The sequence below is a fragment of the Myiozetetes cayanensis genome, unplaced genomic scaffold (assembly GCF_022539395.1).
Source record: "Myiozetetes cayanensis isolate MyiCay16 unplaced genomic scaffold, myiCay2020 scf20-37, whole genome shotgun sequence".
In the NCBI taxonomy this organism is placed as follows: domain Eukaryota; kingdom Metazoa; phylum Chordata; class Aves; order Passeriformes; family Tyrannidae; genus Myiozetetes; species Myiozetetes cayanensis.
The window spans coordinates 12137852-12163897 of NW_026087412.1; the positions used below are offsets into that span (position 1 = coordinate 12137852).

General features: G+C 37.1%; 1 protein-coding gene across 29 annotated transcripts in view; it reads right to left on the reverse strand.

Moving 5' to 3' along the window:
- RBFOX1 (RNA binding fox-1 homolog 1) overlaps positions 1-26046 on the reverse strand; it is a 1102859-nt gene that overhangs the window by 86770 nt on the left and 990043 nt on the right. For all 29 annotated transcript variants that reach the window (XM_050317469.1, XM_050317468.1, XM_050317472.1 and 26 more), the window contains 2 exons: positions 6225-6368; positions 3884-3937 (listed from right to left, as the gene is read on the reverse strand). In XM_050317469.1, coding sequence (XP_050173426.1) covers positions 3884-3937; positions 6225-6368 — 198 coding nt within the window. The remainder of the gene's footprint in view (positions 1-3883; positions 3938-6224; positions 6369-26046) is intronic.

The following is a 26046-nucleotide window of genomic DNA, read 5'->3' on the forward strand; positions in this document are numbered from 1 at the left end:
TATACACAGTGATTGATTAAAAAAAAAGGTACAAAAGAAAAAGGAAGACATTTATACATTTATTCACACATTTTATACAAAGAGGAGACCAAATATCAAACTAAGGCAAAACTGACACCATGCAGTGAGAAAAACAATGGGTATGAACAAAACTAATTAACCAACAATCAACCAAAAAAGTTAAGTAACTATGAGGATCATTATCTTTGTTATTTGGATTTATGAGTTATTTTACCTACTCCAAGAACTCATTTATTTATGCCCATTTATTATACAAACAGTGACATTTATGTCCAACAGCAGTTTCTGTTTCACTCTCTTCAAAGTACCTTAAACACATTGTTCCTCTTTTTTTTTTTTTCCCCCTTATAAACCCAGCCTGAAGCCCCAGCTCAGCTCTGCTCTGTCAGCAGCTCCACTCCCAGCTGAAGTCACTCTCAGAACACCTGATTCCACACATTTTCTCCACACTACCCTCCTCAATTTTAGCACAAGGCCATGACCTCGCTTGTCACAAGACACTGAAGATGTAACTCTCTTTGCCCAAAGCACCAGGAGCGTTGAGAGAAAGTAAATCCCCCTCCTCAGCACTAATCCCCACGGTTTAGATGCCAGCACAGGCTTTTCTTGTACCTAAACCCATCCTCAACTTGAAACTTTTATTTCTTCTACAACTGCTTCCTCCCATCTTGTTAAAGCTCTATTAAAAAAAAAAAAAAAAAAAAAAGCCCATAATTTAAAATGCCATTAAGAAAATTTCACAGCAGAAAACATCACTGGATCCATGGATCCAAGGAGCCTAACTCCATGTACAGCACAAATTCCCCCAATTCTCCTTGTTCTCCCCTCTTCTCTCGGCTGAGCTATTGTCTCTTCTCAGAATTGCAAAAATTTGGTGGGAGTTGTTTAGTCAAAATTTTCCATCAGTTTCCTTAGCTCACAACAGCACTACCTGCTAATGTTTGTTGAAACAGCTAAAGGGAAAGATAAAAACCTAATTATCCAAAAAAATAAGAAAAACATACAAAGTGGAGCCACAAGCCAAGATAAGACAGAAACTTCAAAGATTCTGAAAATAATACTCATTGTAATTTTTTAATTCCTTATGTTGTACTTATTCTCATAATCAACACTATTTAAATTAAGCTATTATTTATGCAAATCTTTAACCTTACCTAGCTGGCAGAGAAACTCAAGAACAGAACACAGATTCACTCATCACACATTCAAACACCTACATGAACACTTCAACATCAGTTTTATATGCTGCTGAGTTAACAGCTGCTCTATCAGAGAGTACCATGTATTTTATCAACTGGTAATGTAAATAAATACATTTTATTTTTCAAACCTGTCAAGTGATTTAATAATAGCCAAGCTAGTAAGTGAGAAGGTTCTGATTTAATTTGGGAGGTGCTTTGGAGTTCTTATTTGAAGAAATATATATTAATACATTCTAGATGTATACTAATACATACACAGATTTCTGAATGTGTATATGTAGCTGTCTAGAGCATTAATTTATAACTCATAGAAAATGCTCACAAATTTAAAAGTCATCAGTGTTGCCATATAATTTTAGCAAAGTTATCTTCATTATTAATATTATGCACCCAAACAGACAGAAATTTGTACTACGAAACTTGCATTATTTCAGGGTTTTCTTTTATGGAAGGGCTCCCTTCTGCAAAACCATTTTATACTTTACAGTGGTGTTCTAATGTCATGGTGTTTCTGAACATGTAATTCCATTTTTCTTAGCTATTATGGCATGAGAATGAACCTACTTCTGTTGTTTTTGCAAGAATCTTTTAAGACATTAACTATTAGAATAAAAAGAAAGAAAAACAAACAGAAACAAAAACATATTCTAGCAATTCTTATGCCAAACTGCAGCTAGAAACAGTTTTGAATTCTGATCCTGCAAACTTTGTTACCTGTACTCAGTTTGAAACCACTTAGTAGTCCTTTCAGTTTCAGTGGGATTTTATGAAAACATAGATAAGCACTGCCAGGAATGGGAGTTTAATCTGGTGCATCTTAATTCCTACAGAATGGACACGAAATGATCAGATTAAAATAAATAAATAAAAAAAATAGAACAAAAAAAAAAGATGTCCCTCTTATTCCTAATATTTTTTTTTTTCTATTTAGTTGAGAGAATCTAAGGGTACTTCTGCAAATCAAAATACTGTGTAAAATAACTCTAAGCAAGATGAGAAGGAGCAGACATGAGCCATGAGATGCATCACAGAACTGCTTTGGGCATCTCGAGCAGTTCACTTGGAGGCAGCTGGGATGCACCACTGCAGCACTGAGAGTGCAGGGATACTTAATCAGAGATCTTGACATTACAAGCCCACCTGGGAAAACCTCTTCCTTCTGAAATCCTGTCTAGGATTTTGGGTTTAGCACAAGGCATCAGGATGTTTTCAGTATGGCAACGTCACCATTAAAAAAACCAAACAACCCAATTCAGAAACACCTCCTCATCCCACTCCCCAGATAATTTTAAAAAGCCTCACACAGTCCACTGCAGATGTGGTGGTTAAAAACCCTACCTGTGTAAGATTGAATGGCTAAACAAAAGTGTAAAGCACCACCCCATGAAATGGGTGCTCAGCTCCACTCCAACACAACCCAGCCAAGGTGACCAGTGTGGGATGGCTTTGGGAATTTACAGTACTATCCAACAGGAGAATGTTCTGGACAATCTACATCATTTTCAAATGCTACTGAATAGCTATAACTTAACAATAATTAATTTTGGCCAGAGTAGAAGATTCTAAGCCACAAAATTCCATCCAGTTTAGTTGTTCACTGATAAAGCTGATAAATTTTCCAACTGGGTTTGGGCTAGAAAGGGGACTAATTAATGTCTGAATAATAAGCCACCAAATTTCAGCTCTTCTATTCAGGTAGATGAAAAAAAGTGAAGTCTTTAAGTTCAGAGCATAAATATAACAAAAATAAAATATATCTGTCTTAAGACAAATTTATGATCTATAGGATTCTTAAAAAAATGACAGATTACAGTATGTTTAGAACAGCAATAGAATTCCATCGCTACTAATAAATGATATATGAGTTACAGGGAGACAAACATTAGTGAATAAACTTCCCAGTGTGTCTGACATGGCAAGAAAAGGAAAAAAATATATGCATATGACATACACATAAACTCCTCTGATGCAGCTGATATCACAGGTGAACATACTGGGCTGCAGTTTTGCACCAGGTAATGATGCCAGTGCAGTCACAGCCTATCTTGCTTTATTTCTTAAATACTGAATAAATTGAAGTATGCATTTGAGGCAAAGTAATTTTCAGGAAAAAAAAAAATGTTTGCAATACAATAAGAAGTCTCTTAATGAAATAAATGTTAAAATAGATTGTTTTCAAAGGGTTGGTGTACTAAGGCTTTAACTAAAGAGGAAAACATCTGCACTTAGATAATCTGGAACAATCATATATTTTCTCAGCTAATTACTAAAGAGGATAGTTATTAGGTATCATTATCATCTTTCATTTCAATAAACGAAAAAAACACCTGTACTAATACAAACCTACCTACAAATATCTTTAAGTATGGACTCATCTTATAAAATAAACGAGATAATTACCCTTAAAGAATAAGGACAGCAGAAATCAACATTCCCATAAAACAGATGACAGTTTGGAGTAGCTAAAATGACCCACTTTAAAAGATATGAGTCCAATCATTTTCATACTGCTTAGAAAACTGACTGACAGCTCAGATGATGTTTTCACTAACATAAAATCTCAGACATTACTTTTTAACAGCAGTGCAGTTGTTTCCTTTTACTGATATAAGTATTCTAAACAAATTAAAAAAACTCCACAGGTGAATTAAACTGCTTACCTTTGAGCCTCGCTCATTAAAAATAATTTCAACATCTAAGATTTTACCAAATTGCTGCAAAGAAATAGAAAAGTTACATGAAAATTAGATAACTTCAACACTTCCATCACATACATATTTGCTGTTTTCCAGAACAAGCAAAGGAATTTTGTTACTCACATTTTACTACAATAAGATTAAACCAGTTGGGAAATGAGGATTTCTTTCCACCCTTGCTGAAAAGGGTACCCGCTACTCCTTAAGAAGTTCTTGTTGTACTGGAGTATAATTTGGAAAACTGGATCAGACACTTACTTTTTGGGGGATTTTTCCCTATTCAGAACTGCACATTTATTATAATATTTATTATAATATTATAATATTAGTAGCAACTCTTATCCCTACTGACCTTACAATAGCACTCAGTTCTCTAGGCATTGTTCACGCACACAAAACCTGATCACAGTTGCCATCCCAAAGAAAAAGTCCCTACTGGATTTGTCTTAGGACAGGGAATAAATGTTGGACTTGGGCACTGTTTAGTTAGAACACTTTGTGTTAGGACACATTTTGTGAAGTGACACCGTAATGTTTCAGTGGGTCATTGCTGTTATTTCATACGTCATTCACATGCAGTGTGGATCAGTGTTAACACTGCTAAGTGCCCCAATATATTAAACAAAAAGGCAGAAATTGGAGGCAGGCAAATGAAGAATAATCCAGTAGGAGTCCTAGGAACTGCAGAAGTGAGCCTGTAGTTCAAACTTTTAAGATATAATTAACAATTACAGGCCAGAAATGACAGTATTGCTTCTCTAGCTTATTAAAGAGTTTCAACTTAATTATGAAAAAAAATCAACCATCACTTGCTATCCCTTGGTTTATTTCATGTTCTTGCATTCACCATTTAATTAATGTTTTAACTGCCACTTCAGCCTAAAAGCAGTCATTGACTTCATGTTTAAACAATCCTCCTCTGCTGTGTTTGTGTCCACATCCAAGATCAGCTGCTGTGTGTATAACGGGGTCACATATCTCACATCTGGTATTTCAACTCACACTTGCAGCGATTGCGTTTTTCTACCAATTCAGAAGATAAAAGTTTACTGTTACCAAGTCATTCTGAAAGTCAGCTGGAAAGCTCCAGCCATTCTCCAGTGTTAGTCTTTTGAGACCTGAGACTTAGAAATTGAAAGGAAATGTAGTTTTTATTCACTTATAAATTACTGCAATACTTAAAAAAAAATTCCTTTCATTTAATGTACCTTCAAATGAAATCTATTTTAAGTGGTTTGTTTAGTTTAAATAAATTTGCATATTTTTCTCCAGAGGGTTAATTATTATGCCTTCTGCTATTTTGCTGATGAGCTGTAAGCTGCATTCAGGGGAGAGAACCTGTAGCAAGTCAGATACAGCACAACAGTCATTTATTTCCCAATACTATATCAGGATTCTTTTTCCAGTAACTGTTTACTTCAGAGAAATGAATATTGAGAAACCAATGTCTTAATTCACATACAAATACATTAGAAGAAGTTAAAAATCTGAACTGAACATGAAAGATGGAGGGAAGTTTAGAACCACAAAGTGCTTGATGCTGCACTGAATAACCAACTGTAATGCAGAATAGAAAGCAGTTTTAGTGATCAGAAACTAGAAAGCCAGAGTAACATAAATGCTTAAGAGTACTAACTTGGAAAAGCAAAAAGTGGGTTCTAATAGATGATCAGGTGCTGGATTATATTTAGTGACATTTCAAAATAAATCTAAGACATCTTGGAACAGAGAGAAGAAACGCAGTCCAGACTCTCCTGGTTATGAGCCTAAAACTGATGGCACATTTGAGATGTGTGAAACACAGGGAATGTGCTTGAAGGCAGCCAATGGCCTGGGGGAAAATAAAAATTGAAAGACTTACTGAAAAATACCAGCAAAAACTTCAGGAATCTACAGAAACCCATGGAGGTGGTGAGGATTCCCATTCCTGAACTTTGGTCTTAAATTCAGTCCATGTCCTCCTACAGATTTGAGTCCCTCACTCACAAGGTCAAAAACTGATTGTTTTACATCAAAATTAATAAATGCAGGCATGTAAATCTAGATGTGCACAGCAGGAATATATGTATTTAATATTTTAAGCCAACATAGATAGAGTTTTGTGAATGTAACACAAAACACCCAAATGCATCACATGCAGTAGAATCTGTAGAATTCCTTGGATGATTGGTTGTAAACAGATGAAAACAAAATCTTGACTGAAAATGGTTAAACAGCCTAAATCAGAGCTACAGCTCTCACAGCTGCCTAAAATGCCCATCATAATGTAAATACAAAAAGGAACAAATAAATTATAAGCACTTACACCAAACATTTGTCTAAGATCTGGATCCCGGAATCTGAATGGTATATTTGAGACGTGAAGCCGTTTTGGCTGTGATTTGTTTTCTGTGTTTTCAGAAGATTGTGTCTGTTGCTGGCCATCGGTCTGTGCTGCATCATCTGTCTGCTAAAAAGGTAAAGCAAAATAAAGCACACTGTAAGTATTTCTGTCATTTTTTAATGCAAATTGTGGGCTTAAATTCTCAAAAAAAAAAAAAATTAATGAAAAGCAGTTAAATTTACTCAAAGATACTAAAGAATACCAGAAGTTTAAATACATGAAAATCAAATCCATTTCTGTATCTGTCTCAACAGCAATGTGATAAACATGTATTTGGAATAAACTGGAGAATAACAAGCAGATTATTATTTGTAGATTTTCTGAGCTGTTTTTAAATAATGAACAAATATATCTCCCTATATTATAAGACTACTGAACCCCTTTAACCTCAATCCCTGTTTGCCAATGGAAGGAACTGAATCTCCATGTCCAAATATATCTTACTAGCAGCAAGAAGCAAGCCAGACACTTTCAAATCAGATTAGTACTTTCATTCAGAGGCCACTGGGACTTCTACACAGGAGGCAGGTAACACATCACATCTACTTGCCATTTCATAAGCAGTGCTGATGGGCACTAGAGGGTCATTTTGTCTGGATAAATGGGGAGCATTATGGAAAGGGCCTTGAGTTGTGAGACGGAACAGAAGTTTAATCAGTGGTGAAGGTTGCCTGACAGAAAAGTGAGACCCCAGAAACAAAGTTGTACAGATTTTCTTTCCCACTAAAATGAGATTATGTCATGGTGCTTCTAACAGGGACACTGTTCCCTGGTTTTGAAATGCTTCAATTTAATAATTGAAGGACATTGCTGTGTATTACAATTTAGGAAAAAAAATTATAAATCTCCAGAGAGATTAGGGAAAAACATAATGTCCTTCATCCAAAAAGTAAAACTAACCAGTGCTGGTCTATCAGCATGTTACAGAAATTTCTCATCTATGTTCCTCAATTACATCCTACAGTGCCTAATTAACTACTGCATGTACAGCACACATTCAGTGGAAAAAGATTTTGCACTGGTAGAGGGGATGTGGAAGAACAGAAGGAGAAAGAAAATAGTTGAATGAAACTATCAGGATGATCTTACAACTGCTACTCTATTTTCTCTGTCCTTCCTCTTCCTTCTGACCCCATTCTTTTTCCAAGCATTCACTTGTCTCGTGTTTAATGTTACAGTTCAGTTTGTCTTTCTGAGTTTTTTCACTAAAAAAAAGATAAAAAGAAGAAATTGCCCATTTCCTGCTAGTATGAAATTTCTTTTAAGAGACAACAGTTGAAGTAACATAAAAATGGTTAAATAAAATAAACCTTACCACACAGTTTTAGTACCAACAAACCTGTTGAAGAGGAAGCAAAAGAACTCAAACAGAATACATCATTTATATCAGCAATAACTACATCAAAAGAGAATTCTAACAAGTTCAATTCAATAACATCTTACCCAGGAAGTAGAAATGTTCTCAAATTAAAAGTACCAACATCTACATTGCTTATAATTCTATGCTAAGAACACTTCACAAATACAGGGTCTTATTTCTGCAGCAGCATCAGTCCATCAGCAGCATCCACATTTCATGGGATGTGATGAGACTCACACACAAATACAAACTTTCATGTGCACTGAAGAAGGATTTTCAAATGATCCAAACAAATAACTGAGATCAAGTGTAAACCCAAAACAGAGTCAGTGCCACCACATCTCTTCATCTGCTACTCCCTGAATTCACAGGGAGGGTCCCACAAACTGAAATCATTTATCTTTACAAATTTTTAGTGATTTAAATACTAAACATGGTACATAGCTGTTAAGAGATGAAAGTGTTCCATACTGATCTACTGCTATCTCGAATCAACTCAAAAATTCAAAATTTGTGTTTTGAGGCAACTGTTCCATCCACGGACACCACAGAGATAATTTTCTACCTCCAGGCCTTAAAAGGAGAGAAATATGAAGAAACATTTGGTATATGAGAGCAAGAAAGATGGGGGGGGGATGAGAGATTGGAAACTCTTGAAATAGAACACTCTGGAAGAATTTAAGGTCAATTAGATTAATCTGAAGAGAATTAAAGAATTCTGAAGGTGCTGTTTAGCTTAAGGAACAGAGGGTGCCCCAGGAAGAAATTACATAATCAGCATCCTGTATAAATGCAAATTGGCAAAAGCAATTTCTGTTCTTTGTATTAATATAAATAATGAGAAATGAGTGGGAGGGCTGAACCAGGCACTATTAGCATACCAAAACACTGGGGGCAACTTGCCTACCAAGCAGCTGAACAGATACACTGTCAGCAAGATCCAGTGAGGTTTCTGAAGATGATGTTAGAATGATGGAGCTACAAACTATAGGTGAAGTGGGTAAATTCAGATACTGTTATTTTCTGTGACTTTTTAACCATTTTTATTCCAAGAAGCCTCAAATTTACACTTTCAGCAAAGAATATCTTGGAGTTTGGGCAGTGAGGACTGAAAAACAGAGACTTGAGAAAGTCACTATCCTCCACATCTTATGCCTGTACATGACCTTCAAGATCCCTGTGGCAGAATTAACAGAACTAAACCATTTAAAACATATTAAGAGGCTTGGAAATAGAACAGTCTCTTCACAAAGCATGTTATCACCAAGAAATCTATGGATGTGCCTAGGAACATATGGAGAAGGATAACTGCAAATTGAAACTGGAAGATGAAGATTACACAAAAATTTGCAAGTAACACCAAAGAGGTAAAACACACACAGGACAGAGGACAGGCTGGATTTGGAAAAATCCCAGTTTCTGAGCTCTGTGGACTCACAGAACTTGAGTGCAATTTACCTTACACATATATAATACATTTCAAGAGAATATTTTCACTGAAGACTGGTGTTCTATATTTCTTTAAAAATTAATTTAAATTAGTATATGGCATTATCCTTGCTACATCCCTGCAGTCTTGCATGCAGTCAGACTGCTTTCTGGTGCCAATTCCACCACGTATTTGCAACTATAAAATATTAAAGAATCTTAATATATGATAGTCTTAAAACTTATAATGAAAGTTATAAATACAGAATGTAGAAATAGAAGACCAAATTCTCACTTACAGGGAAATAAATTCAGATGATCTCCCTTTATTTCAGGCTTACTTGTAAGAATAAATGAAAATCGAAACCATTCTTACAGGTAAGCAAACCCATATGAAAGAGGGTTATCTCAGAGAAATATTTTGTTTTCCATAAAGATATTTTCAGTATAAACATATGGTATACTTTTAAACCAAATCCATCATCAGGAGGGTTGATATATGTTGTTTTCTAAAGAAATTATCTTTTCCAAAATATTTTTTGTTAATTTGTTTCCTTGTCTGAGTTCTAGAAACCTAAAACTTCTATTATTTACAAGATTTCACTGAACTTCTTGAAGACCTCACAGTGAAGAAAATTCTTCTGGTTTCACTTTCTAGCTTTTATCTGAGAATTAAAAAACATTATAAAGGTGAAGAAAACTACTAAACAAGATGTTTGTCTGGATAAAATAAATTTGAAAATGTTCTGTTTGGAGAAAATATCATCTCCCCCCCCCCCTTTTTGTAAAGCCTTTCTAATCCAGATTGTCAGTATATTTCAGTCAAAAATACATTCTAAAACCTTCATCCAGCAAATCATTGTGCAAATCCATTTCCCAGGTTACTCCTGACTTGACACAGGAGTCTCACCTCCCATCTTTAGCACTTGTGGCAAAGGTACCACATGCAATAAAACAACGATCAGTGAACCTGAAATCAGAGGGGGCCTTGTGTACAACGTTTGGGCAGAAAAAAACCATTCCATTCTCCTTCCCAGCTAATACAAATTTTCTGTAGCCCCTTCCATCCATCACTGCAGACAGTCAGCCCTGTAATGTTTCTTACACCGGAATTGTAAGCGTTACACTTTCCCTCCATTCTTTTTCACTGAGTAATCTCTTTCATTTTCTACAAAACAATGGTGGTGCAGACAAAAATCTTTCACCCTCCAACCCCGTTTTCAAGGTAATGAAATGCTGTCACAGAAGAGATGTTTGCACACCACGACAAAAAGAACGCTGTCCTCAGTCTCAGCTCTGTAAAGGGTGAAGGGAACACAAACAGCAGGAATGACTAAAATGGAACTAAACCTTTTATCTCTTCCTGGAAGTCCTGATCATTCTTCTCGGATCTTTAAACATATAATAATTGGGTGCATGTCTTTAAAACCCACACCAACTCTAAAGGAAGAACAGCCTAATTCCAGCAGGAACATACTGGAAAATATTTACAGGGAGAAAAGAAAGGGGGGAAAAAAGCAATGGATTATTTTCTTAAATATGCTTAATGGCAAACTTAGTTGCTGAGTGTCTTATACTCTATATAGCACAGAGTAAAGCTCCTTGAGATTTTAAATTTAGAAAGAAAAAGAAAGCACTCATTAAATTTTAAAAAAATGCTCAAAACAGCACCTGTTTTTTCCTGCTGCACCAATCAAGTTATTTCTCAGAGGGAAAGAGCTTGTGAATGTCTTCTAGGCATTATTTGATTAAGTTGACAATATTATGTGAGCAATGGTTGAGTACCCACTGTGCTGTACTTTTGACCAAATTGATTTGTGTAATGAACACTTGCTCTGTCTCTTCTCTAGCCTGAATAGGGCTCTTGATTTAACCAGTGGTGCTGGAAGCCAAGTGAATTTACAGCCCCCACAGTCATTCTCTCTCAATCTGGAGAGAATAGCAGCAGCAGTACATGAGCAAGCATAATTCAATACATTGTGCTATAAGCAGAGAAAATAATATCAGAGCTCTGCAATATACCTGTTTGATTTGATTTGTAAACCCGATAAAAAAAGCAATCGAGAAAAGTTCAGCAGAAAAAAAAAAAATATATATATACATCCTGAGCAAAAATATAACCATACTGAATGTGCACAAACTGAAAAAATCATGCATAGTAAATCAACTTCCTACTTGCCTTAGATAATATTGCACATTTTCCATTTAAAAAGGATCTAGATTCTGAAAAGTTACCTTTCCATTAAAAAGTGAGCAAAGAGAATAACTTAAAACTGAGTTTGGGACTTTCTGAAAATACTGTTTGTCAGCTCTACCACTAACAGAGTCCTGACAAAGCGATGGTCTTGTAGCTCTTCTGTTTTCTTAAGTAGATCAACTGATTAATTAATCATACTGGTCTTGATAAATTTATATTCTCAAAAGTCCCAGCTCTGCAATGTGCTTCCCAGAAGCATAACAACAGAGAGGAAAAGGAGTTATCTACGCAGATACATCTGTTTGTGCTGAAATGTTTACACAAAGGTGTACACAGGGAAAAATTCTATCATTGTGCTACTTCACCACTGTGATAAACATTATCAGAAGTATCAGTGACTTTTCGGCACCTCTGTTATCCTTTTCTGAGTTGTAAGATCAATAGTGAAGTCTCATTGCTTTCAGGATATTAAAAGCTGAGATTAATTTTTCAAATTAGTTCGAAAGATAACAATATTCCAAGTGCCTCACGCTGCATGGCATGCAGCTCATGCCACAGCCATTTATCCCCTTCAGAATCCTTTCCTGAAGGGAATGTGAACTGTTCCTTGTTCTGACCTCGTGTAAAACACCCACAGATGGGGGACATCATTTTGCAGAAAGAAATAAAGAAATGTAGTAGAACAGTCATGATTGTATTTCATAATTTGGAACAAGATGATCTTTAAGGTCCCTTCCGACCCTAATCATTCTATGATTATGATGCTAAATTTTCCTTGTAACTGAGTATTTTGCACTCCAGAAACGCTTGGTTTCAGAGACACTGAGACTTAAACCCTGCAGGGCAAACCCTGACCCCCGTGTTTTTAATGGTATAACTCCCTTTTATTTCAGCTGGGTCAGAACTTCACCCTGATGTTACACCCACTTGAAAAAGTAATTTCATCATTACCATTAACTCCCCATATTACAAAAGGTATCAGAATTCTGGTTTCATATCCTTTACAAAAACATTTTACTGTCCAAAGCACCAAATGAAAACTAACCAAGGCAATTACTGTGTGACCACACACGCTACGGCAGCTCCAAAAAGAACACACAGAGCAGCCAAGATCCTGTTCCACGAGGCCACATTGCCCCATCTCTCCAGCTCTCAGCTCTAACACAGGCCACTGGCCAGTCTATTAGAGCCTAAGAGCTGCTCTCCCTTGAATTTCACTAGTGCAAAAAGTGTATTAGGTGTTTAATTGTGCCTACTATTGTTATTATTCAAATACATCTTCCAAAGTTGAGATGAAATGTGGGACACACACACTTGGCTTGCAAGCTGCAGAGGCAGGGTGTCAGCACCCCCTTTGTGGACAGAGGCAGCCACCTCCCTGCTGTAATATTTGATGTGAGAGGTCCTCGATCAGTCACGTGAACACAATCTACTACCAGGAAGACAATGTAAGGTGACTGACTCTGAGTGGGACATTTGTTTTAGGTACACTGCCTCACACAAACATACCCCTGCAGAACCTCTTAATCCAATTTACTGACAAATGAAAGAGAATCTGAATAATCTTGTGCTTTGCTTCAGTAGTTTCTAATGTTCCAATGCTGAACATGCTTTGGGGCTTCAGCATCCCGGGTGTTGTTCCAAGTTGAAGCCTTTCCAGCAGCAGTGATTCTTTCTCTCTTTTCTAGATGGATGCATTCTGGGTGCTGGTACCACAGGCTACAAGGAAGCACTGCTGTTATTGTGATAGCTTGGCAGCCTAAATAAGAGATCATTAATTGTGAGGACAGGTAGAAGCAATGAGATAGGTTTCTTAAGCTTCTGGTACTGCAGGACAAGCAAAGAGTTATTAATAATTTGGCTGAATTAATTATTTCCTCAATCTATCTTCCTTAACAGTATGGAATACAGCCCTTATATAGTCCTTTACATTGCCATTGCTAGCTCATCATTTTTCTTCCAAAACAGTCAGCAGAATCTCAGGGAATTGCATATCAATCATGTCTGGAGGGAAATCACCGAAAACCATAAATGTTTTGAACATGTCTCAGAAGTTGTGCAAAATTTGCTGGTATCAGGAGAAGATATGACTTTTTAAAAAGAATATTTATAATAGGCTTTAATAACAGTTTGCTGTAACTAAGGAGTTCCCAAGTTCATTTAAGGACATCCAACTGACATCAGCATATCAGTGACTTGAAATGGGAGAAGGAATTATAATGGGTTGTCTCAATGCATTATTTATTGTTTGCATTGATTCAATAAATATTTCTGACCGCGTACTGATCCCATCCATGAATGTCACAACAACAGTAATTAACAAAACCTTTCTCTAATCAGCTGTATCCTGGCTCCATTAGCTAAGAAAGGAATGCATACACATTATGCACATTTTTAGAAGTTCATGCTACATACAGTAAAACTGAGTTATTGTGATATTTTCACAAGATAATTTTAGAACTAATTAATGGGATTTTTCCTCAAGAAAAGTCAAAAAATTGGCAAACACATTAGGAAATATTTTACTGGACAAAAGTACTAATTTAATCCAAATCAAAAATCATAAGTAGTGATGCCCAGACACAAAGAAATATTCAGTTGATTTTGTTATTCCTCTTTCATCTGTTAGTCAGAAGCATGTTATTTCTCATGTTGCTCCTTAAAAAGACTTCAATAGCAGGAATAAAATGTTCAAAAATAACTTTGTTTCAATGTTTGAAAGCTTAATGTAAAATCCAGACAGGCAACAAACGAAAACATATCAAAAAACACCATGACAATAAATACAGAGATCTTGATTAGAGTTAAATAAAGGGGTTTTTTTATCATTTGAATGGAAGCTGCAGCCTCACATTGCACAACCTTGTTTGATAAACCCATCAAAGTATCACAAGAAGCATCCTCAGCATTAAAAAACGCCATGTTCATGACAATTTTTCTCCCACAAACTACTCAGCACATTTACACTGTCAATTGAACTCTGTTATTTCTGTCAGGATGGAGCTTGTTTCCCCCTGTGTGCCTAAAAGGATGTGTAATGCTCATCATCATCTAAAGCCTCAACAACACACCTGACACAAAGTCCTGCCTTTCGTGCCTCCTCCGAAAGTATCAATGGGGATTGGTCATATTATGTTCTAAATGTCCAAAAGTACAGATCTGCCACCTAAAAATGTGTACCATTATGTGACAAAATTTAAGAGACGAGGGGCAAAACAGATGAAAAAATGTTGAAGTGGTTTTAGTTCTTAAAACACTTGCTTTTAAGTTACACTTTGAAAGGTGATCATAAACTGGCAATAAATCAGGATGCTCTTGAGAGTAAGATTTTCTGACTGATGCAGAACTTGGCATGCTTGGTTTCAGGAAATCCACTGATTCTCCTTAAGTTCTCCTATCCGGCTCAGTTATTACCTTAATTTATGAAGAAATTATTCACACAAGAACGTAACTCAATGCACAGCAAGGCAGCTGTACTTTTTACTGTGGTCATTCATTCATGTACAAGCATCATTGCCATAAAATAGAATGAGATCTTTTTCTTAAATATTCTAATTAGCTTAAAAATTCTTTCAAGTGTTATCCCTCATAAGTCAACATTATAAAAGGCTATAAAGCTTATTAAACTTTTGTTCTGGCAACAAGCTCTATCTGTACAAAATAACTTTCAACGTCTGCAACTCGCTTGTACAATGCTGTGCCATTTAACAATATTTGTCCAAATGAAAACTCCCTAATGAAATACTGTGCTACACAGCTTCAAAGGACACTATTTTCTTTTTTTTTTTTTTTTAAAGGGAGAAGTGTCTTTACATGGAATATTTGCAGGTTTGGCTGCGAAAGTTGTTTCCCCTCAGCTGGAATCAATGCACATTAGTTTCTGGAACTCCCCCCTGAACTAGATTTATGTCATGCATGTAAAGTCCCTTTTTGTAAGAGTGGTGTTGACACAACCAACTGCTGAGTGAACTTGTGAGAGCAGAGTTTCATGCTGAGAGAGAATGGCTGATTGCTACAGCTCGAGCTCATGAAAAGAAAGAAAATGTGACAGCGTGATAAAAGGTTTTTCACTGTTTGACCCCTCACCTATTGCTGGATCCCTGCTGGGACTTTGCATTTGCTCACTTGCATATCTTTGCCCAAGGAGTCAATTCTTGAACCCTCTGAAACATAGAAGAATTTGAGGGTTCTGTGTGTCACAAAAAGACACTTCCTAAATCACATTGCTCTTCTTATACTGAGGTACACCCAGACTTAACAAGCAGCAGTTCTGCTCCTCACAGGATTGTAATTCCTCCAACTTACTTTAGCGTCATTCCATGAAAAATTAGCTGGCTTATTTTGCTTACTGATTATGTTTGGTACTCTCATCTCTTAGCATGTTGAATTCAATCAAATGCAAGCAGCATTTCAAAGGAGATGTGACATTTTGAACAGCAAAGGCAGGTCTGTAACCTGCCGGTCTCCAATGCTGACCCTTCTACAGAACACGTGATGTGTGACACCGTCAATGGAACGTGCCCAAAGTCTCCTGCAAGCCCAACCAAGGACAGGGAAGTCCATGCCACAGAGCATTATGCTTTATGCAAGTCATTCTTTCTCATCCTTCTCTTCAAGCTCACACAACACCTTTCCTTCATTAATGTGAAAGACTAATTTAAAGTTTTAGGAAACATCTGTTCATCCTTCCCTTCTCACACTTAAAAAAGAAACAAATAATCTAAGGATGGTTCAAAGAATTTGTAAAGGGTTTAAATCACCATTTCAAATCTAGCTGTGAATGCTGATTTATGGGGAATGCTGCTTGATCATCTGAATGCTGCTTGTTACAGAGCTGCACAATGCAGCTCCCACTGCAGAATTGCTTTGATTACTGATGCTCAAGTTTAAAGGAAACATCTGTTGATGAAATGGAAACAGGACTTAGAGCCCCCTTAAATCCATTTCCTTTTCCTGGAAAAGTTCTCAGGAAAGGAGGCACAGAAAACACTCTCTAAAAGCAATCCTTGATTCAGGAGAGCTGGCACTGTGAATTTAAAGCTATTTTCCATCTTTCCCTCTTCCACACAATAAGCTTGCCAACAACTCTTCCCTTGCTCATCCTCAAGCACAGCAACCAGAAATTTCTCAGCCAAGATATATCTATTTTCATCTAACATCTGCACATGAAGCCATTAGCCCTAATAGTCTCCAGCAGTTTTGCTGTCTGTAGGTCCCTTCAGGAATCAGTACAGGATGTTACAGCCACGCTCCCTCAGCCACCATTACACAGTTTGATCTTCTCGTGAGTTCTCAGAAATGGGACTCAGCCTAGTAATGCTGTTTACAGATGAAAGAGAGCTGGGCAGAGTGATTGATACTCCAAAGGGTTGTGCTGCCATGCAGAGGGACCCTGACAGGCAGGAGAAACAGGCAAGACCAACCTCGTGAAGTTCAGCAAAGGGAAGTGCAAAGTCCTGCACTTGGAGAAGAGCAGTCCCAGGCACAGGAGAGTGACTGGCTGAAGAGCAGTTCTGCAAGGAAAGATGTGGGAGTCCCGAAAGATAAATGGAATGACATTCAGGCATATGCAAGGAACAAGAGCATCTTGCAAACAAGGGGAAAATGAGAGAGCTGGGTCTGTTCAGCCTGGAAAAGAGAAGGCATGAATTCCTGATGGGAAGGAGTAAAGACAAAGGAGCAAGACTCAAGTCAATGGTGCCCAATGACAGAACAAAAGGCAGTGAGCAAAAGCTGCAGTGTAAAACATTCCATTCAGAAGCCAGGAAAAACTTTTCCTGGGAGTGATCTGACCTTAGAACAGATTTCCCAGAGAGCTTGCAGAGCTCCATCCTTGGAGCTGTTCAACACCCAACTGGACACAGTCCTGAACAACCTGCTCTAGTTGATCCTGCTTGATTTGTCTGCAGATCAAAGTCACGTCCAGTGACAATAACCAGCCTTGTACAGCAGGGACACAGTGATAGGGCAGGAGTGAGATTGGAACAGGACATCAATCAGCAGGTCAGGCAGTTCAGCAGGATTATGTATATAAATGCATTTTATTCTTACATAACACACTGGGTCTTCTTTTCTGACTCATAGGTGCTCGCTCTACTCAATATGCTTTTGTTTTTAATTTAACAGTACTGCAATAAGTGGATTGTTTTATTTTGAACACTGTCATCAACAATAAATTTTCTGCAGACCAAATTGATGCCCTCCAGGTTCAATGATTATTTCTGATTATTCTTCATTTGCACCTGTCCAGCCTCACAGAGCTGATAATGCCTCTCAAATTTACCTGATGTGGTTCACAAATCTGCTGCAGGGGCATATGAAGAAAAATACAACAATTAGAGTCTCTAAGTCACATCACCTGTGAAAAAACTAATTTACTAACTGAACAAAATACTTGCAATTGATATCATCAAAGCTTTCATAATGCAATATGATAATGATAAGATTTAGAGTTACTTGTTAAACAGAATTTTATAGTCTAGACAAGTGAGAAAAAAATCAGTAAGTTTTTACTTACATGAAAAAGCCCATGAAACAAAAAATTCTAAAAATATCAGCAATAGCTTTCTGTTGTTCATCACAATTACTAGCCCAATCTTGCATTCTCTGAATGCACTATTCTTTTTGACAAGGTATCGTTTCAAATACCGAGCTTCACAAACATAAACATGTAAATGATACATCTGACATAATTTACTTCAAAATACGGAAGAAACTCTCTGGAAAGGCCACTATTCAGCAAAGCTCCCCCTCAAAAACCAAGTTCTTTCCATTAGCCAAAGTGGGAATGTGATTTCATAGAATCACAGAACAGTTTGGGTTGAGGAACTGCAATGCTCATCTCGTTCCAATCCCCAATAAAACTCAATTTTATTTGCAAAAATAATCAAGTCAGGGTATCCCTTTTTTCTTGCTACTTTTATGCTTAATTCTTTACAAAAATCCTCACAATACTAAGAAGTGGTGAAAATCTAAACAACTTGGAAACCTTCACAGTCATCTTGGAGGATTATTAAAGATGCACCCAGTGTGCCCAGATTGTTTCTGTGGTTTACGAAACATCCCATACACACAGAGATCCTTGTTTTCTGTGACTTAGAGCAAAAAAGAAAAGCTCTCAGACACAGAAAAGTGGAAACCTCCACACCTTTGCTTGGAATTGCAGCAGCATAAACATTCTGGAACACACTGCCAGCAAACAGTGACTGTGCGTCACCCCTTCCCATCACTGCTCTACATCACCTGATGGCCTCAACCCAAATAAACAAGACACTCCTCAGAGAGGAGAGATCAATATGGCACAAGAAGGTAAAAACTGGCAACAGAGTACTTAGGCCAGATGTCCATCACAGTTATCAGTCACCAACCTCTGTGCCAGTGCCTGATAGCCCAAAGCCAGTCTTTCATCAAACTTAAGGAATTATTTTCTTGGTTTTTTCACTGTCTTTCAAACCTCTGCTGCAGAAGAAAGCCCCACCAATTCCAGTCAACCAACCCTCTGTGGAAGGTAGTGAACTTAAACTGGAAAAAGGGGAAAAAGAGAGAAAATGTATTTCAGCTATTTTTGTGAAACTGCTTCTGAACATAAGCTTGTCTCCCTACCTTGCATAAAAGCTGAGCCAAAAAGATTTTTAGTTTCTTTTAGTGATTTAGGGACATGCAGTTACATTTAGCTTCAATGCTACTCCCAAAAATATTTGGTAATCTACTATATACTCATAAGAAACCATTTCATGGTTCTTTCTTGCTCTTTTCTAGGTACGGAATTTTTATTCCAACATTCACTGTTTTTTAAGGAAAAAAAGGTTTGGGTCAATCAGTTTGACAACCAAGCCTACACTACATATTCTGTATTCCACAAGTGTGAGGAAATCACAGGGGTTTTAAATCTATTAAAATAGACTTTATTCTGGATGAGCAAAGAATCTTTTTTGTGTGAGTAGAACTTAGACACTAATATGAGAGGAAGTTACAGCAATAATTAACAGCTATTGGGAGTAGAACTCATTTAGAAATATAATGAACTCAGAACACTTAAACAGACTTCATTCAGGGAAAGATAAAAGAATAACTTACAGAAGTATGGACTGAACTGCATTTACATTCAGTATCATCTACTTTTGTAACACCTTCCTCTGCTTCTGAAGGAAATTATGTCAAAAATGATCTTTGTTAGACTTCTGGAAATATATTTACAACTCAAATTGTAAATTAGCACCTTTACTGTCTCTCAGTTCCACCTCGGTAAAGAATTCACCTCCTGACCACTCAATAGCAAGAGAAAAAATATCACAAGCAGTTTTAATTATTATTTACAAAATGAAAGAAAAGCAGTTCAAGAAATGAGACTCGCAAATGGCAGGTGCCATCTGAAATTCCTCCAGTCATTTGCATAACCATCCAATATGTTTTAATGCCTCCAGTTATGAGATTATCTAAATTCATGAAGAATATATATTTATTAACACATATACTCAGGACTCTGTTAGAATGTCAGGTGAACATTTCATCTGAAAGCAAATGAATTGTGATGAGCAGCTCTGTCTCACCTGACTTGCTCAAGTGAAGAGGCTCTATTAGACATTGTGGGGTGCAAGCATTAAATTAGGAACCACACCATTGAGTTTGCTCAAATTTCCTTTAAATGAAAAGGAAGAAGAAAAGGTTAATTAAGTTCTACCATGCAATTCCATTAAGAATATCCACGATTACTGTAGCATGAGGAGGATATTTAATTCAAAAGGAAATAAAAAAAGGGCAGAGGCACTATTGAAATATCCAGCTGGTCAATCAGAATGACTGAGCAGTTGGGGCTGCTCTCAGGTAATGCAGGCTCTGAGGTTATTATAGTAAAAGAACACAAACAAACAAAATAAACAAACTAAGGTTTTGCCCAGAAGTATGATACAGAAAGGCTCATAACCTAATATACAAGTTTGAGTTGGTAATACATACAACATTTTTTTGTGTTATCATCCAAACCCTGTATTTTGTAATATGAAGCAGCATCTGACAAGATGAGTCATGTATCTGTAACTTGATATGCTGCCCTACCAGGGCTCTGTGATTTGGATTTCTAGCCTGACCAATTGCTCCAAAATAAAATAAACAATCTCAGCATTTGTTTGGAAATCCATTTATTTCAGAGGAATTACAGGGGCTTTTACAAGATGAGTCCTGGTCCCTCACAGGTACTCTGTGCTAATTCTGTCAGTGCAGCAACTGCTTGCAATGTTCTTGGCAAATTTAAATAAGGTCTTAAACTAAAAATAATCATCTACAGAGATTTCCTGAAGATATATTTGCACAACCCAAATATTATCAATTTTTAAACTGTATTTTAATAAGAACAGGATGTGTAGATATTCAACACCTAAAATAATAATAATAAAAAGATGGATGTGTCAAAACCAAACACTTCCACATCAACATTTTTGTTGTCCTAATCCCTCCCAAATACTGAATACCCTTCCAGGTACAGGTGAACTTCATGGAGAGAGTTAAGTGAAAGTAAAACGCTTCTTTTGTAACCAGAGAGCAGAGAAGGCTGAAAGAAGGTATCAACAGCCTGCAAATAAAAGGGTTTTTTATATTTGATTTCAGATTTTATCAAGTGTTTCAATATAGCCTGACCAAAACATGGCACTTCACTGAAAAGAGTGGAACAGACTCGAAAGATTAATGACAGTAAAATTATCCTAATCTGTCATAAACTCTGATATAGGAGTAAGAGGAAGTAATTTGCTTTAGTAAAAAGCAATGATCACCAAAGCCTGAAAATTAACACTGCACAGAGGTAGAGATTAAATGAGAAATATTAGCTGCATCAGCACATTGGAGACAATTATAAACTGCAGAGGACTTTTAAGACTGAGAAATACTATATTTATTATGATAAAGTCAATTTTACCATTCAGTAAATGCTCACTTTGTGATTTTAGCACTGAATTTCTTTCCCCTCAAAGTTAATTTGCATTACTGCTTTACAGAATTTATACCACTTTCGTTTCCTCTATGCATTATTGCTTACTTTATCTCATGGAAACTTATTAATACAGAGCAGACACAAAACTCACTGAGTATTACTTGATTTTATTACTTACTTTGAGCACACAGACAACACCTGACATGCTTTTGAGAAATTATATTAGTCAAAAAGCAGTTTTTATCAGTTTCAGTCAGGGAGCATTTATGAACAGATGAGAGCCACTCTTTTTTTTTTTTTTCTTTTACAAAGAGAAATAAATATGAGAAGATAAGCAAAAGTACACAGTGAAGATACTCTGGCTTTACATTCTTGTACTACAGAATAAATTCAACATGAAGATTTTTATAACCACCAGCATTCATACTGAAAGGTACTAATGCATCATTATGATCTAGCAGGTTGCTCGCTGTGTTTTACAGCCTTTCACACTACATTAACCTTTTGTACCTCAAGTATTTATGACCTCATAAGTAAGTATTTATCAAACTGAAAGCTCATATACAGCACTGTATTTTAGCTATCATTTTTTAGGAACATTTGTAATTTCTTTTTGCCTGGGTTTAAAATCACTTTGGTTTACAGTCCGTATTTTTAGCAAAAACATTAATGCAAAGTAAAACTGTTTCCCCACTATCCATGAAAATGGCTAGACACAAAACCACCAAATGCCTTAAATATGGTCTCATGCCAATAAGAAACATTTCCATGCAAATTTTATTCTAAAATAAAATAAGAAGGTGTCAGAAACACCAAATATAGCTGTTATGCCTTCTGCAATATTCAACAGTCTATCAGAGCAAAACAACACAGATAAATAGTGGTACAAGGAGCTCGAAATTACAGAAGTCATAGATTCTTCACCTACATATCCTCTGAATTTAACAGAAAATCCACACAAAATACAGCAATTCAGGCATTTGCACAGCCACATTTGAGTTAAAAAAGCCCACAGTTGATTAATTTCTTGTACAAATATTACACCATAAAATACAGTATTGGTTACAGATATTTTTCTCAGCAATTCACTTCGAAATCAGAGGTATTAAAATTTACCATGAGCAAGGCCAGATTGTAAGTCCACAAACATTTGTGACTAACAAACACCACCGCACAAGCTGAGCATTTCTCAGAGAGAAACAACCCCTGCCCAAACCTGTCAGGTCCTTGCTCTCTCTCAGGCGTGGGAGACAGGGTAAGGCAGTATCCTGCTATCCACAGGCACCTGAGCATCACCAAAATCACATGGAAAGGGAAAAAGGGTCTCTGCTGCTCAGTCACCATCTTCTGCACACTGAAGCAGAGACAATGGTTGGAAGCACAAGAATTCAGTCTCAGCCTCTGAGGGGTTTCTGCCTGCTGGTAATCACCCTAGATACAGATTACTATCAGCCTTGCCTGCTGCATTTATTACAGAGAAAAAAGAAAAAAAAAAAAGGAAAAACCCCAAACCACCATATATAAATTTGCTACAGATGGAATAGATTAAGGAGTTGCTGAAGTGCCCTTCTCCAGCAAGGTGCTGCCACTCCCTCCCAGTCATGCTTCTTGTCCATATTGTGATCTCCTGCCACCCTTCTGGCAGCTTTCTCAGCCTTTACAGCGTAGGTTTTAAACTCAGCAACCCACTAAGTCAAAAGGCCAGTTTCCAGTCTCCCTCTCTCTTGACAGCTCCAGATCCCTCTATTTGTGAAGCTAAATAACACAGCAAAATATTTGCATATTTGCTACAGGGAATTCCAGACTTTTGCCACCTGACCTTTGCCATGATCCTGCAGCATCATGATCCTCGTATCATTTTATGCCCCATCTTTGACTCTCAATCCCATTCCCTTGTGAAAGAGAACTGAAAACTATGCCCAAGCAAAGGAGCAGATGTATCTTGTCATTTTGTGGGGTATCATCAGCTCACATATCCCAAGGTGGGGGGGTGTGGATGAAAGAAGAGATGGTAACTTCACATTGTCTGCACAGTATGTCTGAAAGTTAAACCAGGCTGCAGAGTTTTGCCTTTTTTGAAAAAAATACAATATAAATTTCCTGAGTAACAGTATCTTGCCAACATTTTTTTCTTATTCATACACCTGAAACGTAGCATTCACACAAATCGAGTTTAGACTGTGATCTATTCAATGCTCAATGCTCCAAAAGCATCAGTTCAAAATGAAATTCAGCAATAGCGATCTGTTATTATGGGGAAAAGACTATCTCTCAGTCTAGACACTTGAGCTCAGGAAAGCCAGCTTCTGCAATCTGTTTTGTCACAGATTTGCCTCTGGCAGGTTATTTAAACTACTTGTACCCTAGTTCCTCCTCAACAAAAGTGAAAAAGACAATAATTGTAATTCAGCAAAATCTCACAAAACGGTCACAAGGATGAAATAAATCTTTTCACGAGATGCTTGGAGGGGATCATTCTATAAATTCAACAAGAAAGAAATAATCACGCTAGATTAGATCAGCAGGAACACATTCAGAAATATCTCAGCCTCATAGCCCACTCCCAAATCTAAAGAACTCTCTTGAATATAAAGAAATGCTTTTATCATTTCAGCTCATAAGCTTCTAAGCTCTCTGTTGCTAATTGTTTTTCCTTCCCTGTAAGAGGGGTAGGAAATGCAATTCAACTTCCCTCATGTAAGGAATCATCAATAAGAATTCATCATACAAGGCATCATCAATTCAAAATATGTCAGAAATTTTAGAGAAAACAAAGAAGGGTCGCCTCACATTCCAAACCAGGCCAGAGCAGCCCTGTAATGCACCAACAGATCTCCCTGTGCTCTGACAAGCTGCTGGAAACACAAACCCTGAATCCCTGAGCTGCACCAAGGCACAGACACATTCTGGTCCTGAGGCAGTAGCACAGGGTGTCACACATCCTCCTTCAGCCACTGAGACAGCTGGGTGAGGGGACAACCACAGCAAGGTTTCATAATGTTGGTTACATCTCTGTGACAAGGCAATCCATCAGCACCAACAGGCTCGTACAGGGCAACAGTGAACCCCTTGTTATGTTCCTGCAGCATTAAGAGTGGCCTTGGGTGGTTTGGGTATTTCCCACCTTTACTATAAAAGTGGACAGTGAATTAGAGGCTGCAAGGATAAGACTGAAGCAAACAAAGTAAAAAAATTTCTTCAAGCTCTCACAGCACTCAAAGCTCTTTCTCTCAATGATAAAATTGGCCTAAATATGCACTAAGATATTATTTTCAAAGGCCTTATCAGAAGAAGGTCAAGGTGCAAATGTGCAACATTTATCACCTGGGCACTATTCAAATTACCAAAGAGCCCAATTACAAAAGATGTAAATGGCTTTTGGCATGAAATATCTACTCTTACTGAAAACTGCTGAGCAAGCACCACACTTGTTGCTACATTTCATCAGTAGGGCAAGGTGCCACAAAGCAACCCGAAGTGATTAGTGCTTTCAACTGTATCTCATGGATTTGCTAGTTAATTCCCATTTCTTCACCCGAAAAGTGTGCTCAAGAACAGTCCCTTGCAGTAAATGCACAATGTTGGAGTGGCAACAAGCTTGGACAACCCAGCCAGCCTCCTTCCACTCTTATTTTTAGTCCCAGCATCAAAACACATACCTGGGGGCACACAGCTTTCCAGAAGAAAATGAAGTATGTAAAATGCTCATCATACAAAGATTGCAAAGCAGATTCAGGTCTAGTCTAAACTCAAATGATTAATCTGATACCCATGGAATGACAACACGCAGTAACCTTCCTGTGAATGTCTTAAGCACGAAGGAGTAACTCTGTATTGAACCAAAACATCTCCTTTTACTTGCAATGAAGACAAAGTACCATTCTTTATGGAAGAAATTGGATAGATAGATGAAAATATAGAACTTGAATATTCAGCAATATGAGCCCACTTTTCTTCCCACTGAAGGCAAAAGGCTTAAAAGCATGGGGCAAAGTAAGTTCAATCTAAATAAAAAGTGCCAGGCTCCTAAATGATGGCTCCTAGCTGGTTCTAAACTTAGCAGCCTAAGTGATCAGTATCTGAAAAATGTCAAATCAATAATCCAATTAATTAGAAAGCTACTCAAATGCAGGGCAATACATTATGAGCGTTTAGGTTAAAAAAACTGGAGATACTGAGACTAGACTCAGCTTGCTACCTGAAAAGATTGTCTATAGAGAGATTAAACAGCTGATGGTAGTAAAAAGCAATTTTATATAGTGGATGGCCAGGGCATTTATGACAGGGAGGGCCAACACATTGCTCAGTCAGAAAAGTGACATACAAAATGACTGATTTTTCCTATAGACAAGCCTTTCTGCACTTGCATAATTAGGATTATTAACTTTGTCTGTATCATTTGGCACACAGTGAGTGTATGTTACATTTTTAGGCATGCAATAGTCTGTTCAGGAAACTTAACTTTGAAAAATTTCAGGCAAATATCTCAAGTCCTCAGATTGCAATTGGATAAAATTTCTAGGCAGACAAATTAGATGCACGGGGTTAAAGTGGACACATGGGAGCCTGAGATACAGCAGGTTTGTTGTCTTAAAAGGATGCATTTGGAAAAGGAAAAAAAAATTAAAACCCCTAAAGACAACAGCAACACACAAAAACCCCAATAAACAAAACAAGAAAGTAAAAAAAACCTACACCTGTGTTGGAAACAGAAGCAAAGCATCTCTTGATGCAGAATAATAATAAAGTGATAAAAAAATTGGCTCTTTCCATTAGAAAGCATAGAACAGAATCACTGATTCTGATGCTGGTACCTTTGCTTTTGTCTGTAAAA